The 21,859-nt window shown below is 47.6% G+C and overlaps 1 protein-coding gene across 1 annotated transcript in view; it reads left to right on the plus strand.

Moving 5' to 3' along the window:
- ARFGEF1 (ARF guanine nucleotide exchange factor 1) overlaps positions 1-21,859 on the plus strand; it is a 972,411-nt gene that overhangs the window by 603,207 nt on the left and 347,345 nt on the right. Inside the window, exon 20 of the mRNA XM_078687191.1 lies at positions 9,357-9,485. Within this exon, the coding sequence (XP_078543317.1) occupies positions 9,357-9,485 (129 nt within the window). The remainder of the gene's footprint in view (positions 1-9,356; positions 9,486-21,859) is intronic.

The following is a 21,859-nucleotide window of genomic DNA, read 5'->3' on the forward strand; positions in this document are numbered from 1 at the left end:
AGTGCAGACTGCACATGCATCCCTGTGCACAGGTGACTGCATGTTTTGCTGCAGATTTCTGATGCTAGCCACAGGCAGCCGTCCTGCAGGCCACTGAACTCCACCAGAGACAACATCAAACTGTCAAAAGAGCCGGGCCAGCCTTTGAGTGGCTCGGGTTGAGGTGGAAGCTGTGAGATGCCACTGGGTCTCTGCTGAAGGAGATGGAAGGGGCAATGAAACAGCTCTGTATACGTGGCTTCATACAGCACTCCGGGTCCTCAAAAGCCAAGCAGTTATTTTAAAAGGTGATTACACAGGCACATGCTCCCGGAAAATAGCAGGAAAGAGAGAATGAAATGTTGGTGGATGATAGAAAAATAATGCGAAGGAGAGAGAACGAGACCGATCCTGTTAACTCATGTCACATTGGGTGAAATGTGAGGCGCACACTCTATTAGCCCCCCCAATGAATGAGTGTGTGCGCTATGTGACTGATTCGGGACACTGGCATTTCAACATCTCTTCATCTTTACACATATTATATAACAGCATACAGAGGCTCCCTGTTCACCATCTCAATTATTTTCCGGGCAAAAAGTAGTCGACTTCAATCAGGCGCTGTGCAGGTAACTGATTGCAACTTCTGTCCCTAAAGGAAATGAATACAAATCACCTATCCGCCCCACCAGTTTTACAATCCACCAGCTGTCAAGGACAATACGAGGTAAAACTATTAATTTGCTCTAATGCTTCAACGTGGTATTGCTGAGATACTAAGCGCGGGAATTTTACATGTTTACGAACCGGTACAATTCTTGAATGGCAAATTTAGTATAAAATGTGTAGTTACATTGCAGAGCTCCACTTAAAAAACAGTCCGGTCCAAACCCCATGTTAGCGCGCTCTGTTTTCTCGAGTTGACTCGGAACTGGACACTAGCGTAATACTGTTATTTTGACTGCGATCAGTTGAGCTCTCAGCAGGATTTTTGCGTTTCTTTTTTCCTTTGCAAGCAGAGAGGATAACGTTAACTGCATTCCTATAGCCCTGATGCCGCAAGTTGACTTTGCATTAGCCTAGTAACATTAATGCTACACTTCTTACTCACCTCGGTCTCAGGTCGCACCCCAGCAGCGAGCTATTTGTGCTGCCCTCTAGTGATAAAATGGAGACAGCTTCCTCATGGTTCTGCACGTCCACCCCATTGATATTTAGAAAGAGAGACACCAGATTACGTACACTGCCGCTTGTTGAGACTGACGTTTCAGTCCCCCAGCCAATCACTGGGTAGAACCAGTCATGGGCTGCTAGCCAATCAGAGGCCTCAAAAGCGTCTCCGGCCTTTCTGATTGGTTGTGAGTCCCAGAGTGCTCAAAGCCTGTCTTTTTTACACGATTTTTTTACGCGATTTAATGTCTACTTGTCCATCGGACAAAATAGACATTAAATCTTCTTGCCCGTGGTAAAAATCAACATGGCTCGGGCGTCGGGCGATATGATTCCCCCACCCCTGCATACTCCACCATATCAGGCAAGTACAGTATCCCATCTTCACCTGGTGGTTGCATTGCTATCTTAACACCCCTATCTCACTTTCAGTAAGACATACTACTATCAAATGAACAAGACACATGCCTTCCTTATGTTTCATAGACCCATATTCCACTAGTGACATATAGTTTTCAGGGAAAATATTGGAGTTATGTTCAATTGAGTGGCTCTTGTTTTTCAGGGTTAGTAACATGCAGTCCTCCCTATAGCAATAGTTAATTTGGGGATATTTGTGCACCTGTGTTTCACTAGTTTAAGGTGCTTCAATGTCAGAAATAAGTATAATGCTGGGCTGACTGCGGGGGACTGTAATAGGAAGGGGTTATTACAGAGAATTCAATAGAGTTGCTAGTACATTTTAATCCCAGTGCAATGTGTATGTCGTGCAGAATTTCCCTCCAGAACTCCGCTAAGTGAGAGTGTGCCCCAAGTGCCTGGGTCAATGTGCTCTTTCTTCCAAAAGCTCCTTTTCCAAACACTCAGTAGACCTGGAGGAGACCATATTCTTAAATTTGACCATAACTTAGTTCCATCTTCAGCTTCAGGAGTGTGAGATTTGGAGTACGGTCCTAGCACTTGAGAATGCCCATGCCTATGCGGAGACAAATCCTCATTAGTCAAATCAACTTGTAGATCCTTAGAGCAACAGACTTGATATACACATGCTTTGGTGACTGATCTACCCACCTCACACTCGTATTTAGCAGTGACATGAGATCACTCCCTTTGGAAGACTTCTGCAATAGCAGCTTATTCAAGACACTGCTGCTCGCTTGACTGATGATCTGACTAAATTCGACCAAATGTTTCCCATGTTGAGATAATTACATTGGCTCCAGATTGACGGCATAGTGGCCTTCAAAGTCATGACCAATGTTCACAGAGCAGTGTGTGAGGGTGTCCCTCATTTTATGGCTTACAAATTTGCATTTCACAATTTGGCCAAAGGTTATCTGTTAGCCCAGCAATTTATTCTGGTCATTCCTCAGGTGTGGACAGTCATATATTTTGACAGATCAGTCCTTTTCCGTAGCCGCTGTCAGGGTCTGGAAATGCATTCTGCTAGATTGACGACGGCAGGAGGCTTCCCTGTCTCCTTTTAAAGTGTGACTGAAAACATTTACTTTTAAGCACCAAATTTTCTCATATTGGGTGTTGCAAATGGCTTATATCTTCACTGCTATGAAGCGATCTGCGTACTTGCATTATAAAACTGTCTATAATATCATGTTTCACATGGGTGTATTACCTATGTATATTTGAACATCTCCCTTTTTATGTCGCTTGATGGCAGGTATGTTCCCCTTTCCCATGCTTTAATGCCATTTCCACCAAGTCCTAGCTTGATAAATAATGGCTGAAGAAGGAAAGGAAGGTGGTATTCTGAGGGGTCAGGTAAACTTGCATTTCTTAAGAATCTTAACCGTGGTGCTACATAGATTGGAAGAGGGTCAATCTATAGACTCTGGGCTTCCAGCCCACGCCTATAGTGAGACATTCACATGAAAGTATTCTATAAAGTACTGTTGTCTGCTTTATTTATTTATTTATTTATTTATTTATGTTTTTTGTAAAGCGCGACACTCGTCCCATGGGACATCACGGCGCTGTAAATCAAAGGAAACTGCTGAGGACTGAATTGGGGAGTTAGTTTTTGGGGAAAAGGTGAGTTTTAAGTTTTTGGCGGAATTGAAGGTAGTTTGTGGTGAGTCTGAGGTCTACAGGTAGCTCATTCCATCTTTTGGCAGCCAGGTATGAGAAGGCGCGACCGCCAGTTCGCGCTTTGTAGATGCGCTTGGATTTAGCCAGCGCCAGGTGGTTTGATCTTAGGTTCCTGCTGGGGATGTAAAACTCAATTTTCTCTTGAAGAATGAGGGGGCCCGTTTTATGAAGAGCTCTGTGTGCATGACAGAGTAGTTTGAAGGTGGCCCTCTGACGCATTGGTAGCCAATGGAGTCTTTTGAGACATGCGGATGCCGAGTCTCGCCTGCCTTTGTTACATACCAGTTTGGCCGCCTGGTTTTGGAGGATCTGTAGGCGGGAGAACAGGTGTTCGTTCATCCCTTCGAACAGGGCATTTCCATAGTCCAGGCGGCTAACTAGAAGGGCTTGAGTGACAGTGCGTCGACAGTCCAGGGGTATCCAGGAAAAGATTTTTGCCAGGAGTTTAAGTATTGCGAATCCCTTGCCCCATAATGAACGGATGTGGTCCTTCATGGACACGACATCGTCCATAATGATGCCGAGATTCCTGGCATGCTGTTTTGGAGTAGGAGCTGATCCCAGTGAGGATGGCCACCATGTGGCATTCCATGTGAGTTTAGCTCCTCCAAACAGAAGTATCTCTGATTTGCCGGCATTTAGCTTTAAGCAATGGGTGCGCATCCAGCTAGCCATTTCAGAGAGACAGCCGTGTAGCTTTTCTTTTGCTGTCTCTGGTCCCTCATCCATTTTCACCATCAGCTGTGTGTCGTCGGCATATGAACATATGCCGATGCCCCACTTTCTTGCAATGTCTGCCAGAGATGATACGTAGACATTAAAGAGAGTGGGGCTCAGTGAGGCCCCTTGTGGGACTCCACAGCTGATGGGATAGGGTTTTGAGTGGAATTGGCCCATATGGACTGATTGGCTGCGATTGCTGAGAAACGATTTAATCCAGCCCAAAGCTGTGGCTTGCACTCCTTTGCTTAGGAGGATGTTTAACAGGCGGTCGTGTGACACCGTGTCAAACGCCGCTGACAGGTCGAGCAGTATCAGAGCCACAGATCCCCCTTGATCTGTGATGCATCTCACACTGTCCGACACTGCCAGCAGCGTTGCCTCGGTACTATTGTTGGCTCTAAAGCCGGTCTGGGTGGGGTCCAGGAGTGAATTCTCCTCCAGATATCTGGACAATTGGGTATTAACCAGTTTTTCCAAAGCCTTGGAGAGGTAGGGGAGCTGGGAGATGGGCCTGTAGTTTTCAGGATTAGTGATGTCGGATCCGGCTTTTTTCAGAAGGGGGATCACGGATGCGTGCTTCCAAGTTTCAGGGAAGGATGCGGAAGTGAGTGACTGGTTAAAAAGTTTGGTAATAAGTGGGCAGAGCGTTGGTGCGATTGCGGAGAACACAAAGTGGGGGCATGGGTCTGCAGGAGAGCCAGATTTGATTGTTTGTAGTACAGATAGTACCTCGGTTTCAGAGACTGGTTGAAAACTTGTTAGGCTTGTTAGATTGCCTGTGTCTTGTTGGGAGTTGCTGTTGTCTGATGCTGGTGAGTTCTTGTCAGGGATGTCGTGCGAATGAAGGGAGTGTGGGGGGGTGAAGGTGGAATATATTTTGTTAATTTTGTCCATGAAAAAGGTGCTAATGCGGTCGCAAGCCTCGGTTGACGGAGTGAGGGTTTGTGAGGTACCAGAGGGATTGCTAAGTTCCTTTACAATTTTAAACAGTTCTTTTGTGGAGTTTTGGTTATCAAGGATTCGTTGACTAAGGTATGCTTTTTTTGCGGCTCGGATGGCTGAGATGTATTGTTTCCGTTTGGTGACATAGTTAACTCTGGTTTCCGAATCCTTTATTTGTCTCCATCGATGTTCGGTTTTTTGACATTCCCTTTTGAGGCTTTTGAGGAGAGGAGTGTACCATTTTTCCCTGGTGGCAGTTTTTTCCCTTATCGCTCGTAGGGGCGCCAGTGTGTCTAGTGTTTGGCGAATTCCCGTTTCTAGGAGAGTGACGTTGGTACCGATGGAGGCGTCATCCTTAAGGATGATGTTTGTGTCAGGGAAATGTTTATGAAAGTTGGAGTCGTTAATGAGTCTCCAGGCTCTGTTGGTGGTGGGTGGGATAAGTTTGGGATTCATGGGTTTACCGGGAAGTTTGAATGAGAAGGATATCATGGAGTGATCAGACCAGGACAGGGGGAGGATATCATTCATAATGGTAGACTCAATATTCGTGAAGAGGAGGTCCAGGGTGTGCCCTGCTGAATGCGTAGGACCCTCGACCCACTGTTTAAGCTGTAGGAGTTCCATGTCGTATTTCAGCTGAGCGGATCCGGGGGCAATCGTGCTTTCATAATGGACGTTGAAATCTCCTATGACCATGTAGTTGTTACGTTTTAGGCAGGATGGTAGTAGTTGGTTTAATAATTTGGCACTAACACAAGTTGGTTGTCCTGGGGGGTTATAGACAACAGCACCTGCTAGTATAATAAGGCCCTCTAGAGAGATAGTGAATGGTAATGTTTCAAGTTCGGGGTATGTGGTTATTGTTTCCGTGAGGCAAGTTAGGTGATCTCTGAAAATCACGGCAACTCCGCCTCCTTTTTTTTCCCTAGTCTGTTTTGTGTGATTATTTTGTATTCGGAGGGGAGGGCATTAGCTAGATCTGGGGCGCTGGAATCGGTTAGCCAGGTTTCCGTAACAAAAACTAGGTCGGGGGTCATGGATATCAGCATGTCCCAGATGTCCAGTGCATGTTTAGGTAAGGACCTGGCGTTAAAATATAAACATTTTAATTCCAGCAGATTACTAGTGGGGGAAGAGTGATGTACAATAGCAAGCTGTTCCATGCCGGACCATCGACATGAGCGGCACGAGATAGGGCCATAGGTATGACCAGGGCCCGTTTGGACACATGGGAGAGATCTGGCACCCATGGTGGCGTTGTGAAGAGCTAATAGATCGCTACGTGTGTAGCGAGTAGGTTTGGCCCTGGAAGGGCTGGGTCCTGTAGGGGGTATGGCCCCTGGTCCCGGTCGGTCGCGGACGGGCGCAGACGGGCTTGCCTTAGGCGCGCCTTCGGCGCGCAATCGTCGCGCCCGCTGCGCTCGCCCGCTGCGCGACCGAGATTGACACATGTTTTATGCTGTTCTGGGGTTGTGGAACAGGGGGGCGTGGCCTAAAGTGGGCGTGGCCTCCGCTCGTGGCGGGAGGGCGCGAGGGGGAGAAGGCGTGTGACGTCAGCGCTGGCTCCGCTGACTGCACGACCGTTTTGTCTGGTAAGTGAGGCGCTGCCCAAGTGTTCTGTGGCAGTATTTCTAACAGTTATTCTGTGACTTAGGTTCACACAAGTAATCTGTGACTTCAATTATACACAAGTATTCTGTGACTTCAGTTAATACAAGTTAAAAGTTTTTACAAAATGCAAGTTAATCAGTGACAGAATGTTAAAAAATTTCAGTCTCCTTACTCCCGGCTTTCTCGCCTCAGGAGTCGATCCTTATCTTTGCTAGAGTGCCTTAACGCTGCGCTTTTAAGCGCGAGTGATTGTTTGGGGGCGTGGCCTAAAGTGGGCGTGGCCTCCGCTCGTGGCGGGAGGGCGCGAGGGGGAGAAGGCGTGTGACGTCAGCGCTGGCTCCGCTGACTGCACGACCGTTTTGTCTGGTAAGTGAGGCGCTGCCCAAGTGTTCTGTGGCAGTATTTCTAACAGTTATTCTGTGACTTAGGTTCACACAAGTAATCTGTGACTTCAATTATACACAAGTATTCTGTGACTTCAGTTAATACAAGTTAAAAGTTTTTACAAAATGCAAGTTAATCAGTGACAGAATGTTAAAAAATTTCAGTCTCCTTACTCCCGGCTTTCTCGCCTCAGGAGTCGATCCTTATCTTTGCTAGAGTGCCTTAACGCTGCGCTTTTAAGCGCGAGTGATTGTTTGGGGGCGTGGCCTAAAGTGGGCGTGGCCTCCGCTCGTGGCGGGAGGGCGCGAGGGGGAGAAGGCGTGTGACGTCAGCGCTGGCTCCGCTGACTGCACGACCGTTTTGTCTGGTAAGTGAGGCGCTGCCCAAGTGTTCTGTGGCAGTATTTCTAACAGTTATTCTGTGACTTAGGTTCACACAAGTAATCTGTGACTTCAATTATACACAAGTATTCTGTGACTTCAGTTAATACAAGTTAAAAGTTTTTACAAAATGCAAGTTAATCAGTGACAGAATGTTAAAAAATTTCAGTCTCCTTACTCCCGGCTTTCTCGCCTCAGGAGTCGATCCTTATCTTTGCTAGAGTGCCTTAACGCTGCGCTTTTAAGCGCGAGTGATTGTTTGGGGGCGTGGCCTAAAGTGGGCGTGGCCTCCGCTCGTGGCGGGAGGGCGCGAGGGGGAGAAGGCGTGTGACGTCAGCGCTGGCTCCGCTGACTGCACGACCGTTTTGTCTGCTAGTGTCTATTTCACTCAAATACATCTATTAATTGAGTTTCCACTAAGTAATTTAGCAGATCCGAGACCGCTAGCCTTCCCACTGTCTTAGGCCGCATTGGAACTTTCATGTGCGCCTTAATTTTGGTTTTATCATATACCAGTGAAAATAAGCTCAAGTTTGGCCTTAAAAAAACACACTTGCCTCCATTGTACTTATTATCTTCAGACATAAACGTTTATACGTACTATAATTCTCTTGGATTTATAAAATATACTTGTCTCAAACTGCATGTATCTGAAACCATTTCCAAATACTTCAGTAGCAGTACACAAACAGTCTGTTATATATTAGATGCAGAGAACACACTTTGTTGGTCATTACAAAAATTAAATATGTGAAAGAAATACAAAGACTGTGCCGTGCTGATGTCTGCTGCCATAGAGAAGGCTTACCAGAAGGAGACCAATATATTAGTAGTATAGCATGTAAACTACTCCAGTGGGGTGCTACTGAAGCAGCCTAGTATGTGACTTTCCTAACTGATAGGCTTACGGAAATTAGTATATACTTTTTTCCAGCTTTATGACATTCATTGTGATGAAAGAGGCGACAGTGGTCATTTTTCTTTTGAATAGTTAGCCCTGTAATACATGATCTGTCCTTTTCTTTTGTTTAACGGTGGATTGTTTCTGGAACTTCACTGGTAAATTGTATTTGGATATCGTAGTCGTAGCATAAGGACAGAACCAGTTATTTCAAGCACAATGTTACATTTCAGTGATATTGCTAACACCATGGCATGACTACGTGGACCTGGTGCCATCTAGGGTGCAATAGTGGCACATGTTTATACAATATTTTTTAAAGATTATCCGCTTATACAAGATAAAGGTATCCATGGCAAAAATATATTGCCTATATGTTTGTTGATTCATATTTGAATTCCTATTGCTACATAGTTATTACTTTAACTTTTAGAGCATGTTCTTCAACTATGCTTACACAATACCCATCATATTTTATTGTTGATTAATTTTTCCAGTTTGTGTATGTCTAGAGTGGTTTAGATTCCAGAAGAAGGATGCTAATCTTGATCATACTTATACATCAGAAATGTTGGGTTCTCTCAATGCTGGCTCTCTTGAATGTTTCCAATATTTGTGCTTGAAGTCTGGATTACAATCAAAATAGCTTATTGAACTTACGAAAAACCATTTCTGAGTCCCGGGACTGAAAGAGCTTGTGTTCCACCGATTTCAAAGACAATCATAGGAATAATACTACTAATCCTTTATACGTTATAGCAATACAGAAAATAGTTATATGCAGCTCAGATAGTTTGCATTTTAACTGTGTTGTTCTTCCTTTGTTTACTTTATATGATAAAACATGATTGGTGCTTAGGTATTGAAAATAAGATTGTTTTAACGTACCCTCAGTACTGAAGTAAATTAACTATGCAATGCATTCCACAAAACCCACTTTTTGATTAATTATCACAACCACAGTAATACTGGTTCAGGTTGTTTTTGCATTTAGCTACAGCCAAACTGTGTACACTTTCCAGAGGTTTCCCATGTTTAGCTTCCATGAAGGTCAGCGTAGTAGTACTTGTTTAATTATGATTAATGATATCATTTTTTTATAATCTTTCTTGTTGATTAAATTGTTGTGTAATTGTAATATTGTTAAATTCTTTTAGTTGGCATGGACACCATTCCTTGCTGCTTTCAGTGTGGGCTTGCAAGACTGTGATGACACAGAAGTAGCTTCACTTTGCCTGGAAGGCATACGGTGTGCGATCAGGATTGCATGCATCTTCAGTATTCAGGTACACTCAATTTCTTTGCTAGTTGTAACAACTTTTTAAATCCATTGTAGGTTACTTTCCTCACATTCTTCTGGCTTAAGGGAAATAAACACAGTAATCAATTCATATAAAAACTTTTGGATGAATGATTTTGTATTTAATCCTTGTATAGCAGGTATGTAGTACCTTGTTAGTCCATGTCTTATTTAAAACATTCTTGGAAACAAATGACAGTAAAGTGTTTTTTCACCTTTATTTCTAATGAATAATACTTCCAATACTTTTCTGATCACAGGAATATCTTCTGGTCGTAGAGTGTATGCACATATGCTAGAATCTTGAACTTAATTTTTTTCCCCCCTCTGTTTAGGTTTGTATTTTCGGATTTATTTGGTCTGTGCCATGCTCCAATCAGTGAACTTCGATTGAAATCGTATAGTTTTGTTCTAATGTTTTGATTAGCATTTTATGCATAAACAAATGATAAACAATGAGCTTAACCACAGTACAGCACAAAAAACACCAGGAGAATCATCAGCAGGACACAGTACGTTAGATAGAGAGAACAGTACGGTGCTGTCCACATATGTCCACGAGGTGAATTCAGGAGGGGTGAGGAGCAATAGCAAGAAAGAAGGTTCTCTGCCAATGTCCCATCTTTCCCTGCCCAGATTTGGTAGACCACACCCCATGCTCAGTTTGGTACCAGCTGTGAGCTTCCCGTCCACAGATCATAGGACTCCCTCCATCGGCCCAGATTTTCTCATACTTCCTAGGGCAAACCCTGGCAGCATAAACTACTTTTTCGATCCCCATGCACTGGTCCATTCCTGCAATCTAATGTTCCTTAGTGGGAAATTACCGTGCCCCCCAGACCCTCCACAACCCTCTTTGCCACGACCAAACCCACAGAGCAAAACAGTAGTTTCTTGTGGAACAGGTCTATATCTCCTGGCAACTCCAGGGGTATGAATTTGGCATTAGGCGGGATCTCTTCTTCTAATATGTCCCCCAGTTCTTTCAATATGAGGAGCCAGTATTTGTGTATCTCTGAGCACTCCCACATTGTGTGATAGAATGAACCCCTGTGTGTTATAGCATAGAGTAACCTGTCCTGTGTTATATAAACTCTGTGCAAGATTTTAAGCTGTATTAAGCGGAAGCGCACCCTAATGGCCACCTCCTGAGGATACCTCCACTCTGCCTCCCAATCCACGACCTCGAGCTCTCCCATGTCTCATTATCAGCATCGCCAAAGGCCTAAGAGGCCATTGGTTAGTTGTTAAGGAATACTTGTACGTGGAGGATATTGCTCTCCTCTCCAAGGGGCCAGCCAGTACGTGGGTCTTTTGCGGGGACACTTCAGGAAGTAAAGCCCAATCTCTTATCTCCGTTCGTAGAGCCTGTCAAAGCTGGGTGTACTTATAGTGCTGCATGTGGGAAAGGCCATACTCCTCGTGTTAACAGTCAAATGATGTGAGTGCCCCATCAGCTGATACGTCCGCCAGGCAGACTGTGCCACTCGTTTCCCACTGAACATACTCTTTTAGTGTACTCTTTTCATGTTGTGTTTCTCCTATGCAGAGCAGTGTGGACTTCGCAACTTTCCCCTTCCAACCCACATGGGACTTAGCTCTATCCCATGCCATCAGTGTGGCCCTTACTAGCATTAGCAGACTCGCTCGAGTCTTCCCATCGCCACATAGTGATTCAAGGGGCGGTCTGTCATGAAACACCTATCCAGCCGCACCCTTGATTTGTCCCTCAGGCGTGTGCCCAGTCATTTATCACCTATATCTGTGAGGCTCAGTAGTATGCTCTGAAGTGCGGGAGGGAAATCCCTCGATTATATACTGAACAGCAGAGGGGTGGCAGAGCTATGCAAAGACTCCCTCTGTTTTAACAGAAGTACCCGGACCTCCCTGTCCAGGTGACTGAAGAACCTTTGGGTATTGGGAATGGCGTGTTCTGTCATATGTATAGGAGCTTGGGGAGGGTAATCCTCGTGAGGATAGCAGCCCTATCAATGAGCGTTAAAGGGAGTTTCCTCCGTCTGGCCTCGTCTTTGTGCAATTTCACCGGCTGAGAGTCCAGTCTTTCCTCCCAGAAACATTCCGCACATCGCCGCACACAACAGATGCCTTGTCGCTGCTGGGGAAAAGTCACAGAAGAGCAGCTAGCTACTGCCCTCGTCCAGAGCCACCCAGCGGACCCCACCGAACCTGACACCGCCGCCCTCAACCTCCGACAGTGGATCAACGACTGCACCAACACCCTCGCCCCGCTCAAGACACCCTCCAACAGCCACACCAGCAAGAAAGCCACCTGGTTCACTGGAGACCTCCAGGCCTCCAAGCATGCTTGCCGGAAACTGGAGAAGAACTGGCTCTGCGAACGATCATCAGACAGCCACACAGCCCTCAAGAACGCCACCCGCAGACACCATCAACTCATCAGAACCGCCAAGAGGACCGCATTCAAGGACCGCCTGGATAACAACGCACACAACAGCAAAGAGCGCTTCAACATCGTGAAGGAACTCCCCAACCCCAGCTCCAACAACAACGACCTTCGCAGGACCTGTGCGACTCACTGGCCCCCTACTTCCACCGCAAGATCGCAGACATCCACGACAGCTTCAACGCCACGACCGCCCCGCCAACCTACGAGACCCCCACTGCGCGATCACCTGCCACCTGACCGCACGGTCCAACGACGATGACACCATCAAAATCACGAACTCCGTCCACTCCGGATCTCCGTCAGACCCTTGCCCTCACCACGTCTTCAACAAAGCCGGCACAATCATCGGACCCCACCTCCAGAAAGTCATCAACACCTCCTTCGAGACAGCAACCTTCCCAGAGAGCTGGAAACACGCCGAGATCAACGCCTTACTCAAGAAACCTAAGGTGGACCCCAAGGGCCCCAAGAACTTCCGTCCCATCTCCCTGCTCCCGTTCCCAGCGAAGGTCACCGAGAAAATCGTCAACAAGCAACTAACCCGCTACCTCGAGGACAACAACATCCTGGACCCATCCCAGTCCGGTTTCCCCAGCAACCACAGCACCGAAACCGCCCTCATCACAACCACCGACGACATCAGGACCCTGATAGACAACGGAGAAACAGCAGCCCTCATACTCCTGGACCGGTCAGCCGCCTTCAACACGGTCTGCCACCAGACACTACGAACACGCCTACACGACGCCGGGATCCAAGAGAAGGCCCTGGACTGGACCACATCCTTCCTCTCCGACAGAACACGGAGCGTCCGCCTCCCCCCCTTCAGCTCCACTGCCACCGAGATCATCTGCGGCGTACCCCAGGGCTCCTCCCTCAGCCCAACACTGTTCAACGTATACATGGCACCCCTCGCCTACGTCGCCCGCCAGCACAACCTCAACATCATCTCCTACGCCGATGACACCCAGCTGATCATCTCCCTCACCAAAGACCCTCACACCGCCAAAGCCAACCTCCACGAAGGAATGAAGGCCGTCGCCGAATGGATGAGGAACAGCCGACTGAAGCTGAACTCGGACAAGACGGAGGTCCTCATCCTCGGCTCCACCCCCTCAGCATGGGACGACTCCTTGTGGACAACATCGCTGGGAACAGCTCCGACACCCACTAACCACACACGCAACCTGGGGGTCATCCTTGACTCCACCCTCTCCATGACCAAGCAGGTCAACGCCGTCTCCTGCTTCAACCCCCTACGAATGCTCCGCAGAATCTTCGAGTGGATCCGCACCGAAAGTAACACAGACCCTCTTCTCCAGTAGGCTGGACTACGGAAATGCCCTCTACGGAGGATCGTCGAACAAACGCCTGAAATGGCTGCAACGCATCCAGAACGACTCGGCACGACTGATCCTTGACATCCCCCGCCACAGCCACATCACACCCCACCTGAGAGACCTACACTGGCTCCCCGTCAACAAGAGGATGACCTTCAAGCTCCTCATCGACGCACACAGGTCCCTCCACAACACCGGCCCAGCGTACCTCAACAAACGACTCCGCTTTTACGCCCCTACCCTCAAGCTCGGCTCTACCGACCTCGCCCTCGCCACAGTGCCACGCATCCGAAGAACAACCGCGGGTGGCAGATCCTTCTCCCACCTCGCCGCCAAGACCTGGAACACCCTCCCCACCAACCTACGGCAGACCCAAGACCTCCTCCTTCAGACGACTTCTCAAGACCTGGCTCTTCGATCAGTAGCAGAACCCCCCCCCCCCCCTCCTTGCCTTCAGATGACTTCTCAAGACCTGGCTCTTCGATCAGTAGCAGGACCCCCGCCCAGCGCCTTGAGACCCTCAAGGGTATGTAGCGCCCTTAACAAATGTCCTGATTGATTGATTGATTGAGTAATATAGATTCCTAGATATCTAAAGCCCTCAGTCGTTGCCTTCAGGGAAGTAGGAAGCAATATTTCCCAGTCCCGCTGTCCTGCCTTGAATAGAATTGACTTTGCCCAGTTTACCCTACAGCCAGAATACACTCCAAATTACTCCACCCATTCCAAAAGGCGCTTCTGGGACACCTCGGCTTCCTCGACATACAGCAAAACATCAGCCAAACATAAAGTAATGCTCTCTGTTAGCAAAAACTCCCTTTCTGCCACCCACCTCCAATGCCCTGACCCCTCAAGCCAGAGAGTCTATTCACAGGGCAAACAACAACTGGGACGGAGTCAGCCCTGTATAGTTCCCCTTCCCAATAGAAACAGAGCTTAGGTCATCTCATTTATTCTCACTGCTGCCGTGGGCTCGGCATAAAAGAGGGCCAACCTTCTACTAAAGCAGGGACGTAAGCCAAACTGCCTCAGCACTGCCAAGAGATAAAGTGATTGAGTTGAATGCCTTTTCCTCGTCAGTGGAAATGACTGCCAGGGTACGAGGGACATCGCATACGGTGTCTAACCAGTTATGTCACAAAATCAAAATAGAGAGAGTGGACTAGAAAGCTAGTCCGGATCCCCTAGGTTATATATGATTTATCAAGAAGGACTAGCTAAGTTGTGTGAAAGGACTCAATAGGTACATATGTTGACAAACCATCTGGTTTGATCATGAAGCCCTCACCCACCAACCTAGTTGGTGGCATGCTTCATCATCGGGCCCACCACAGTGACTCCGAATGTGTCCCGGGTGTGCTGCGACTCCAGATTACTGAGGAGCTGGTATACTCACTGAGTGTGCAGTGTAGGTGAAAGGAAGTGATAAGTTAAAAGCTATACAGTGGGTCCCAGTACCCGAGGGTATATAGATAGATTTTCGCTGCCAGGTGACCCAAGGAGGCTTTAACAGCAAACAGCAAGTGTGAGGATAATGTTTTTCACTTACCTTTACCTCACCATGCACTAAATCCGCTGTTTAGCCCACCACCCATACACCGTATTTTTCGCTAAAACCACATTAGCCATGCAAACTGCATGGCCACAATTTCTGCCGCTTTAGGTCGTCTTCACACACCTTAGCAGCCGGCAATACGTTGTGTTTTTGAATTTTCCCTAATTGACTCTAATTTGTACGTCTGTCTGTGTCCTTCATGTTATGTGTACAGTAAAGTAGAGGGAATCCCCCTCTTACACATAAGGCACCTTAGCGAGTGCGACACTTTTAATCATATCACAATTCACTTAAAATATTTATTTATTATCACTTACACATACTCATTGGTCCTGAGGAAAGCCAGTTTTAATCAAAAGGCCTGGCTGAAACATGTAGACCACACAGGACGAAGGAGGTCATAATTTACTCCAACTCGTCCGTTTGCCTTTTTAGTTGCTAACAGGGGCCCAGTAATTAAAGTCCATCTATATACCCTCGGGTACTGGGACCCACTGTATAGCTTTTACTTATCACTTCCTTTCACCTACACTGCACACTCAGTGAGTATACCAGCTCCTCAGTAATCTGGAGTCGCAGCACAACCGGGACACATTCGTGTCACTGTGGTGGGCCCGATGATGAAGCATGCCACCAACTAGGTTGGTGGGTGAGGGCTTCATGACCAAACCAGATGGTTTGTCAACATACGTACCTATTGAGTCCTTTCACACAACTTAGCTAGTCCTTCTTGATAAATCATAACCAGTTATGTAGCCATCTGATGTTCTGTTACGATGGACATGGGTGGGTATCACTCCATTCGACCTATGTACCAGTTAGTAGCCAAGAGCTTAGTTTCATTATTTAGGGGGGAGATGGAATGGTAGGATTCACACTTGTTTTTCGGCTTATCGTCTTCAGACATATTGCCATGTGTCTTAGATCCGAAGGGAGCACTCCTTGGTTACAGGAGTCCTCATACATTGGCAGGTGGTGGTAGCTCCCATAGCTCCCATTCTTTTAAACAATTCTGAAAGTACCTCATTGGGAGCTGGGGCCTTCCAACTACTCATAGCCTTGAGTGCCTCAGTAGTCCCTCAAGTGTATTGTCCTCTCTAGTGTCTCTACCAGTTCGCTGTCTATTTGCGGGAGAGCCAGCATTCTCAGGAAGTGTTCTGTCCTCACTTCCTTCCTATGGGGTCGTGCGTCATAAAAGGCTTATAATATCATTTAAACTCCCACACTGTCTCCTACATTCGGGTAAGTCTGTCCCCCATGCTGGTGATTATCTTCCCCACCCACCGGGGTGCCTCCTCCCTACAACTCAGCCACACCTAGAGGTATCCTGCATTGTCTCCCACTTCATAGATTTTGTGCTGCTATACAAGACGATGATGGCAGGCCGCCTCCTCTACTAAATTGTGGTAGTCTGTTCTTGTTGCCTTCAATAGTGGGCGCATTGCCTCCTATGGGCTCTGTGCCACCTGTCCCTCGTACCTGCCCTTCCAGATGTAGTACTTTACTATGTCTGTCCCTTTACTTGCGGTTCATCATCTTCTGTAGACGGTCTCGCTGGACTAACAGCTCATAAGCAGTGTAGGCCGTTTAGCATTTTACCAGTGTATATTTCATTTTTTATGAATTCAAACTGTTGTGCTCATCTTTAAGTGACACCACTGCTTGGGAATCACACTCTACCCATACATGTCTACACAAACTGAAAAGGGGGGGCTAAAAATCTCTATTTATTTTCTCAATTGAGTAATATTAGTTTAAAGAGCAAAATGTTCATCCAAAAGTAGCAAATAGCATCCATTCACTCGAATTCAGTCAATCAAAAGTCATTCTGCCCGGCCAACTCATTTCGTCCTATGGGACTTCATCAGGGTTGGTATATCTATGTGCCTAGTATAACAGTATAGTATGCAGTTCTTTCTGGAGCCAGATCTAGAGGAAAATATCCTAGTTTCATGTAGTTTAGTCCCCCCCCCCCTCTTCCCCTCCCACCCCCCAAAAGGGCCTCTTCACTGTTTACGATGCAGCACCAAACACAGGAAATCTATCAATACCTGAAACTAGGATACATTTCCTCATAAGAGGAACCCTGATGAAGTTGCATTCGAAAAAACGTGTTGGCTGGGCTGAATTACTTTTTGTTGAAGGAATCAATAAAATTGGATTTAAAAGTAACTACACGACTTCTGATGAACTGAATTTGAAGTGAATGCATGCTATTTGCAGCTTTTGGATGACCAATATTCTCTTCAAACTCTTTTTACCCAATTGAGATAAATTGTGATTATTAGTGCTTCTTTTTAAGTCAGTGTAGAAAGGTCTCGCAAGACTGCAGTATTGGACTCTCAAACCACTCATGGTGAGTCCTGTAATCTTTATTTTCTTCAAAATACACTGTTGCGTCTGCTCAGATCTGTGTCATCATGGCAGACTCATGCAATTCCTATTCGTTAAGGCATCACTGGGGACTGCTCCATTGCGTGGAAGCTCCTAGAATGATCAGTAGCTGTAAGTGGTCAGAGATTCCCAGTGCCTAAGTGAACAGGGAGACGAGCCTGGAGACTGTCCCATGGGCCTCAGAATAATAGCACTATGCCACTTCCAGTGGGGTGTGTCCAGACAGCCGCAAACCCCAGTCCCCAGCCGAACTTCGCCAAGCACATGGGGGGACAGCATTTTCGGGAACCCGTTCGTGAACTGTCTACATTCGGGAGCAGTGCGGTCATTCAAGTCACCCCCCACCAAAGGGATAGTCCGGCCTGCTTCTAACTGTATGGGGCCCACTTTGTCCATCCCCACCTGCTGGAGTCTAGGCAGGCGTACACATTGACGAGTGTCTCTTGCCAGAATTGCGATCCTCACCCCCGTGAACCCATTTGCGAACCCTCCGTGGCCCAGGCGTACATAGCGACTCCGACCCAGAATTTGTACTCAGTGCCCAGGAGCCGTGTCTCCTGTAGGTAAACCACATTGGGGTCATGCGTTTCATTTACTAAGCTACCACCCTTCTTTAATCTTGTCCCCAAGGCCATTCACCTTCCAGGAGAGGTATTTTAAGGTGATCAGGGCTACCTCCCTCCCCCCCACTAAGGTATGCTGGTTCATGCTTTCTTTTCGTCCACCCGTCTGTGAAGTCATCGTCATTGTTACATAAGTTTTTGTCCGTTAACTTAACCTACCATGAACTGCCTAGAGACCACTAGAAAGCGCTTTATTGGCAGAAGGACAGCCGCACAGGTCTATATTGCACATAGCCAACAAGTACAGCTCTCAACCTCTCTTTGGCCTTACTGCTCTGAGACCTTAGCTAATAAACAAATTCTGTTCAAAAAGGGAGTGCTGAAGGAGTCCAATGAAAGAATACTTTGGATGGAAACACAATTTCATGGCTCCTACTTTATTGGATGTTTGAAGGACCATATTTTACATGGGATAAGCAGGGCCAGATCTAAGGCTAATCTGTCTGTCTTGGCCTCCTGGGAGAATTTCAGGTCCGTAATGGCTCCAAGGATCTTCCACAGCTGGTAGGCTTGGTACATCAGGGCTTCTCCCATATACCTGAGCGTGGCCTCCCCAGCCCCCCTTGTCATGTTGAGGCTGTTTTGGGTATCCTTTCACCATGGGGGTCTAGCCTAGGTGTCTCCATGCTTTAAGCGAGAGTGACTCCATCAGTGTTCCCCAGCCAGGGTTCTCTGCTACCTCCGAGTTGCTCCCGACTGGGGCCCGAGTAGTGCAACTCTGTGGAATTCTCAGCTCCCGAGCCACACGCTGCCTTGCTGTTGCAGCCATATTTACACTGTCACTCGGCCTCCCAGTGGACTTGTTCAGGGGGCATTAGGCCTCAGTGTTGCTGTGAGTTGTAGACGAGATGAGGGTGACCTATATAGGTGAGGGGGAGTGTCTTGTATGTGGCCCCGCCAGGAGGCAAACTCCTGCCTCTCCTCTTATATAGAGGAGAACGGCCTCCTTGCATCCCATCAGGCGGGATTCCGCCCGGGCCATTCCCACGGAGATGGTGGTCCTGGCAGTCTTGGATGAGCTCAAGGGGAAGGCCGACTCCAACCTCCCCCAAGCCCTGGTCCTTCTCGATTTGTCCGCTGCGTTTGACGCGGTTGACCATTCCATCCTTCTCGACCGTGTCAGCGCAGCGGGCATTCGGGGCACGGCCTTTTCCTGGCTGGCGTCCTTCCTGCGGGATAGGTCCCCAGGCAGTCCATCCCTCCGGTTTCTCTGCTTCTCGCCGCCCAGTCACTTGCGGCGTCCCCCAAGGTTCCTCTCTTTCCCCTCTTCTTTTCAATCTTTATATTCTCGTCCTCATCACCTCTCTCCTTGAGCTGGGGGTCTCTGTGTACAATTACGCAGATGACCTCCAGCTTGTCTTTGATCTTTCCTCTACCCCTGATTCTCTTCCCAAGTTCTGTTCCTAGTTTTTATCTCTGACTGGATGAGCGCTACCATCTGAAGCTCAATCCAGACAAGACGGGAACTTGTTCTCACTGGTGGCCCCTCCAATCCTTGGTCCCCTGCACTTTGGCCCCTTTCTTTTGGTCCCCCCCGGTGCCCGTCTCCTCTGTTCGCACTCTTGGTATTAAAGTCAGTCATGACTTATCCATGCACCTCAGATCAGCTCCGTCTTGTCTTCTTGCTTTCTCTCTCTTCGTCTAATCCGGAAAATCTCACGTTTTTTTTCTACCAATGCACTTAAATCCATAGTCATGGCCCTTGTCATCTCCGCCTTGACTATGGCAATGGTCTGTACGTGGGCATACCTGCTTACGAATCCCGTCGCCTACAGGCCATTCAAAATCAAGCTGCTCGCCTCGTCCTTCCCTCCCCAGATCTTCTCATATCACCCCGGTTCTCAAATCACTTTCATTGCTTCCTGTCCGCTTTAGATCCTTTTTCAAATTGGCCTGCTTAGCTTTCGGGCTCATTTCCGTTCTGCGCCCCTGTTCATAATTTCTCTTGTCTCTTCTCATGCCCCGGTCCACACTCTTCGCTCATCTTCTCTCTCTCTCTCTTCACATCCCTCGCTTCCGTAAATCCAGAACAGGGGGCACTCGGTTCTCAGTCCTGGCCCCTCAGTTCTGGAACAGTCTTCCTCTTTCCATCCGCCTCCCATTACCATCTACACTCACTTCCGCAAAGCCCTTAAAACTTTTCTTTTCTCTCAGGCATTCCCTTCCTATTTTCCCGGGTTCCCTCTGCTGAGCTCTGATTAGTCCCCAGCGCCAGGAAGCCGTTCGGCCACCGTGCGCTTTATTAAATACTTTATTCATTCATTCATTCATTTCCTGGTCCTGGTCTTCTAGGGGCGACAAGCCCAGCAATACAGGTCAAAGTCAGTCTTTCCAGAGGTCCAGCTGGGGCCATTCTGGACCTCCTCTGCCTCCCCTGTGTCCAGCCACTGGTGCGATGTCTTCAGTGGCCCCCACTTGGTAAACAGGCGGGAGCAGGGGGGAACTCCACTGCTCCTGCCCAGTCTCTCGAGTAGGCCTCTTCCCAGCTAGGCCTTTCATCAGGCAGAAGATCCCACATTGACTCCCAGAATTCCCGTCAGTCACTCACCTCACAGCCAGGCAGTCATACCCTCTAAGTGGCAAGGGACACCACAGCGCGAGCACCAATCAGTTGAGGCATGAGCAAGGATAGCAATGTGGCACCCCCCCTCCACCAGGCCCTGATCTCCTCCCTTAGTCTCTCAAGCAGACTTCTTCCCAACTGGGCCTTGGGTTGGGCAAGGGCCTCTGTCTTCAGCTCCCAAGAAGCCTGCGTCTTACCACCAGTCGCTCACCTTGTGACTAGGGCAGCCCTGTCCCCAGCGCAGCAGAGGGCACCATAGCGTGGGGCATGATCAGGTGATGGGTGCGGACAAGGAGAGCAATGCCAGTCGCCTCCACTAAGTTCCGGTCCGCTCTGTCAGGCCCACCACTCATCCGCCCCCTTGCTGCATTCATCGCACCTCTGTCATATTGGAGGGGTCGATATTCCTTTTCCAACAGGCCCTGTAGTCAGGAGACATCCCGGGGGATGCAATCGGGCAGTTAGGGCTGGTGCATGGACCGGTGCAGGAGTTCCTAGAAGTGAATCCTGGCTACACACCCCGAAATCCCTGTATTTGTGCAAATAGCAATTGTTTGTGCTGAACCATTATTAGCACTGCATGTGATGCCTGGGGTCCATCACTTCCAATGCTGTAAATCCAGACGTTGTTATTTCTTGACTATTTTTTTTTTTTTACTCTCTGATGTCTGAGAGAGTGTCTTATACCTTCTTATCTCACTTGAGCCATTAAGAGCACTTTTCCCAGTGGCTACAGCGCTGAAGGTGGTATAATGCCTGAAAAGAAAATGTATCAGGGGGTCTATTAAATCCTTTTTCTCTTATACACATTGTTCTGAGTTGGTATCTCACCAGTGCAGTGCTTAGACTTCACTGTGGCCACTGGACTTAGATGCTGAAATCCTCTTCATCGAAGAACCCCGTTCCTCTTCTAGATACATTTTGACCTATACATGTATCAATTTATCTTCCTCCAGACGGATCATTTTTACAAGCCATGTTACAGATGCTGAAGTCGTAGCTGGCTTTTGGTCAGAAGTTGGCAGATGGTAGTTAGACTCCCAAGCGTATACTTAAGGCACACATGGCTACTGTAGATGCCAAATCATGATTGATATGGTTAGGGTAGTGTTCAGAAAGTTATTTGGTTGTTATTTTCTTAGAAGATATATCGGCAAGTTTAATTGTTATATGTTTGTTGACAAATGTATCCTTATGAGGAAGCTGAACGTTTGTAGAACATTTCAAAAATATCAGAGGAATACATATGGCTTGGAGATGAAGCCCACAGTATCTGTATTCATTAGTAGATAGGGTGCTTATTTAATCTGTTTCATCCAGCACATTTACCAATAGCTACATTTTCTTTTAGGTCATTAAGGGAGTTCTCCATTCTAGGATCATCATCGAAACCATAAGTACTTGAATGGTTCCTTGTGCATGGGATGGATCTTGCACAATGGCTGAGACAAAAGGGG

The sequence above is a fragment of the Lissotriton helveticus genome, chromosome 4_1 (genome assembly GCF_964261635.1).
Source record: "Lissotriton helveticus chromosome 4_1, aLisHel1.1, whole genome shotgun sequence".
Taxonomy (NCBI): Eukaryota; Metazoa; Chordata; class Amphibia; order Caudata; family Salamandridae; genus Lissotriton; species Lissotriton helveticus.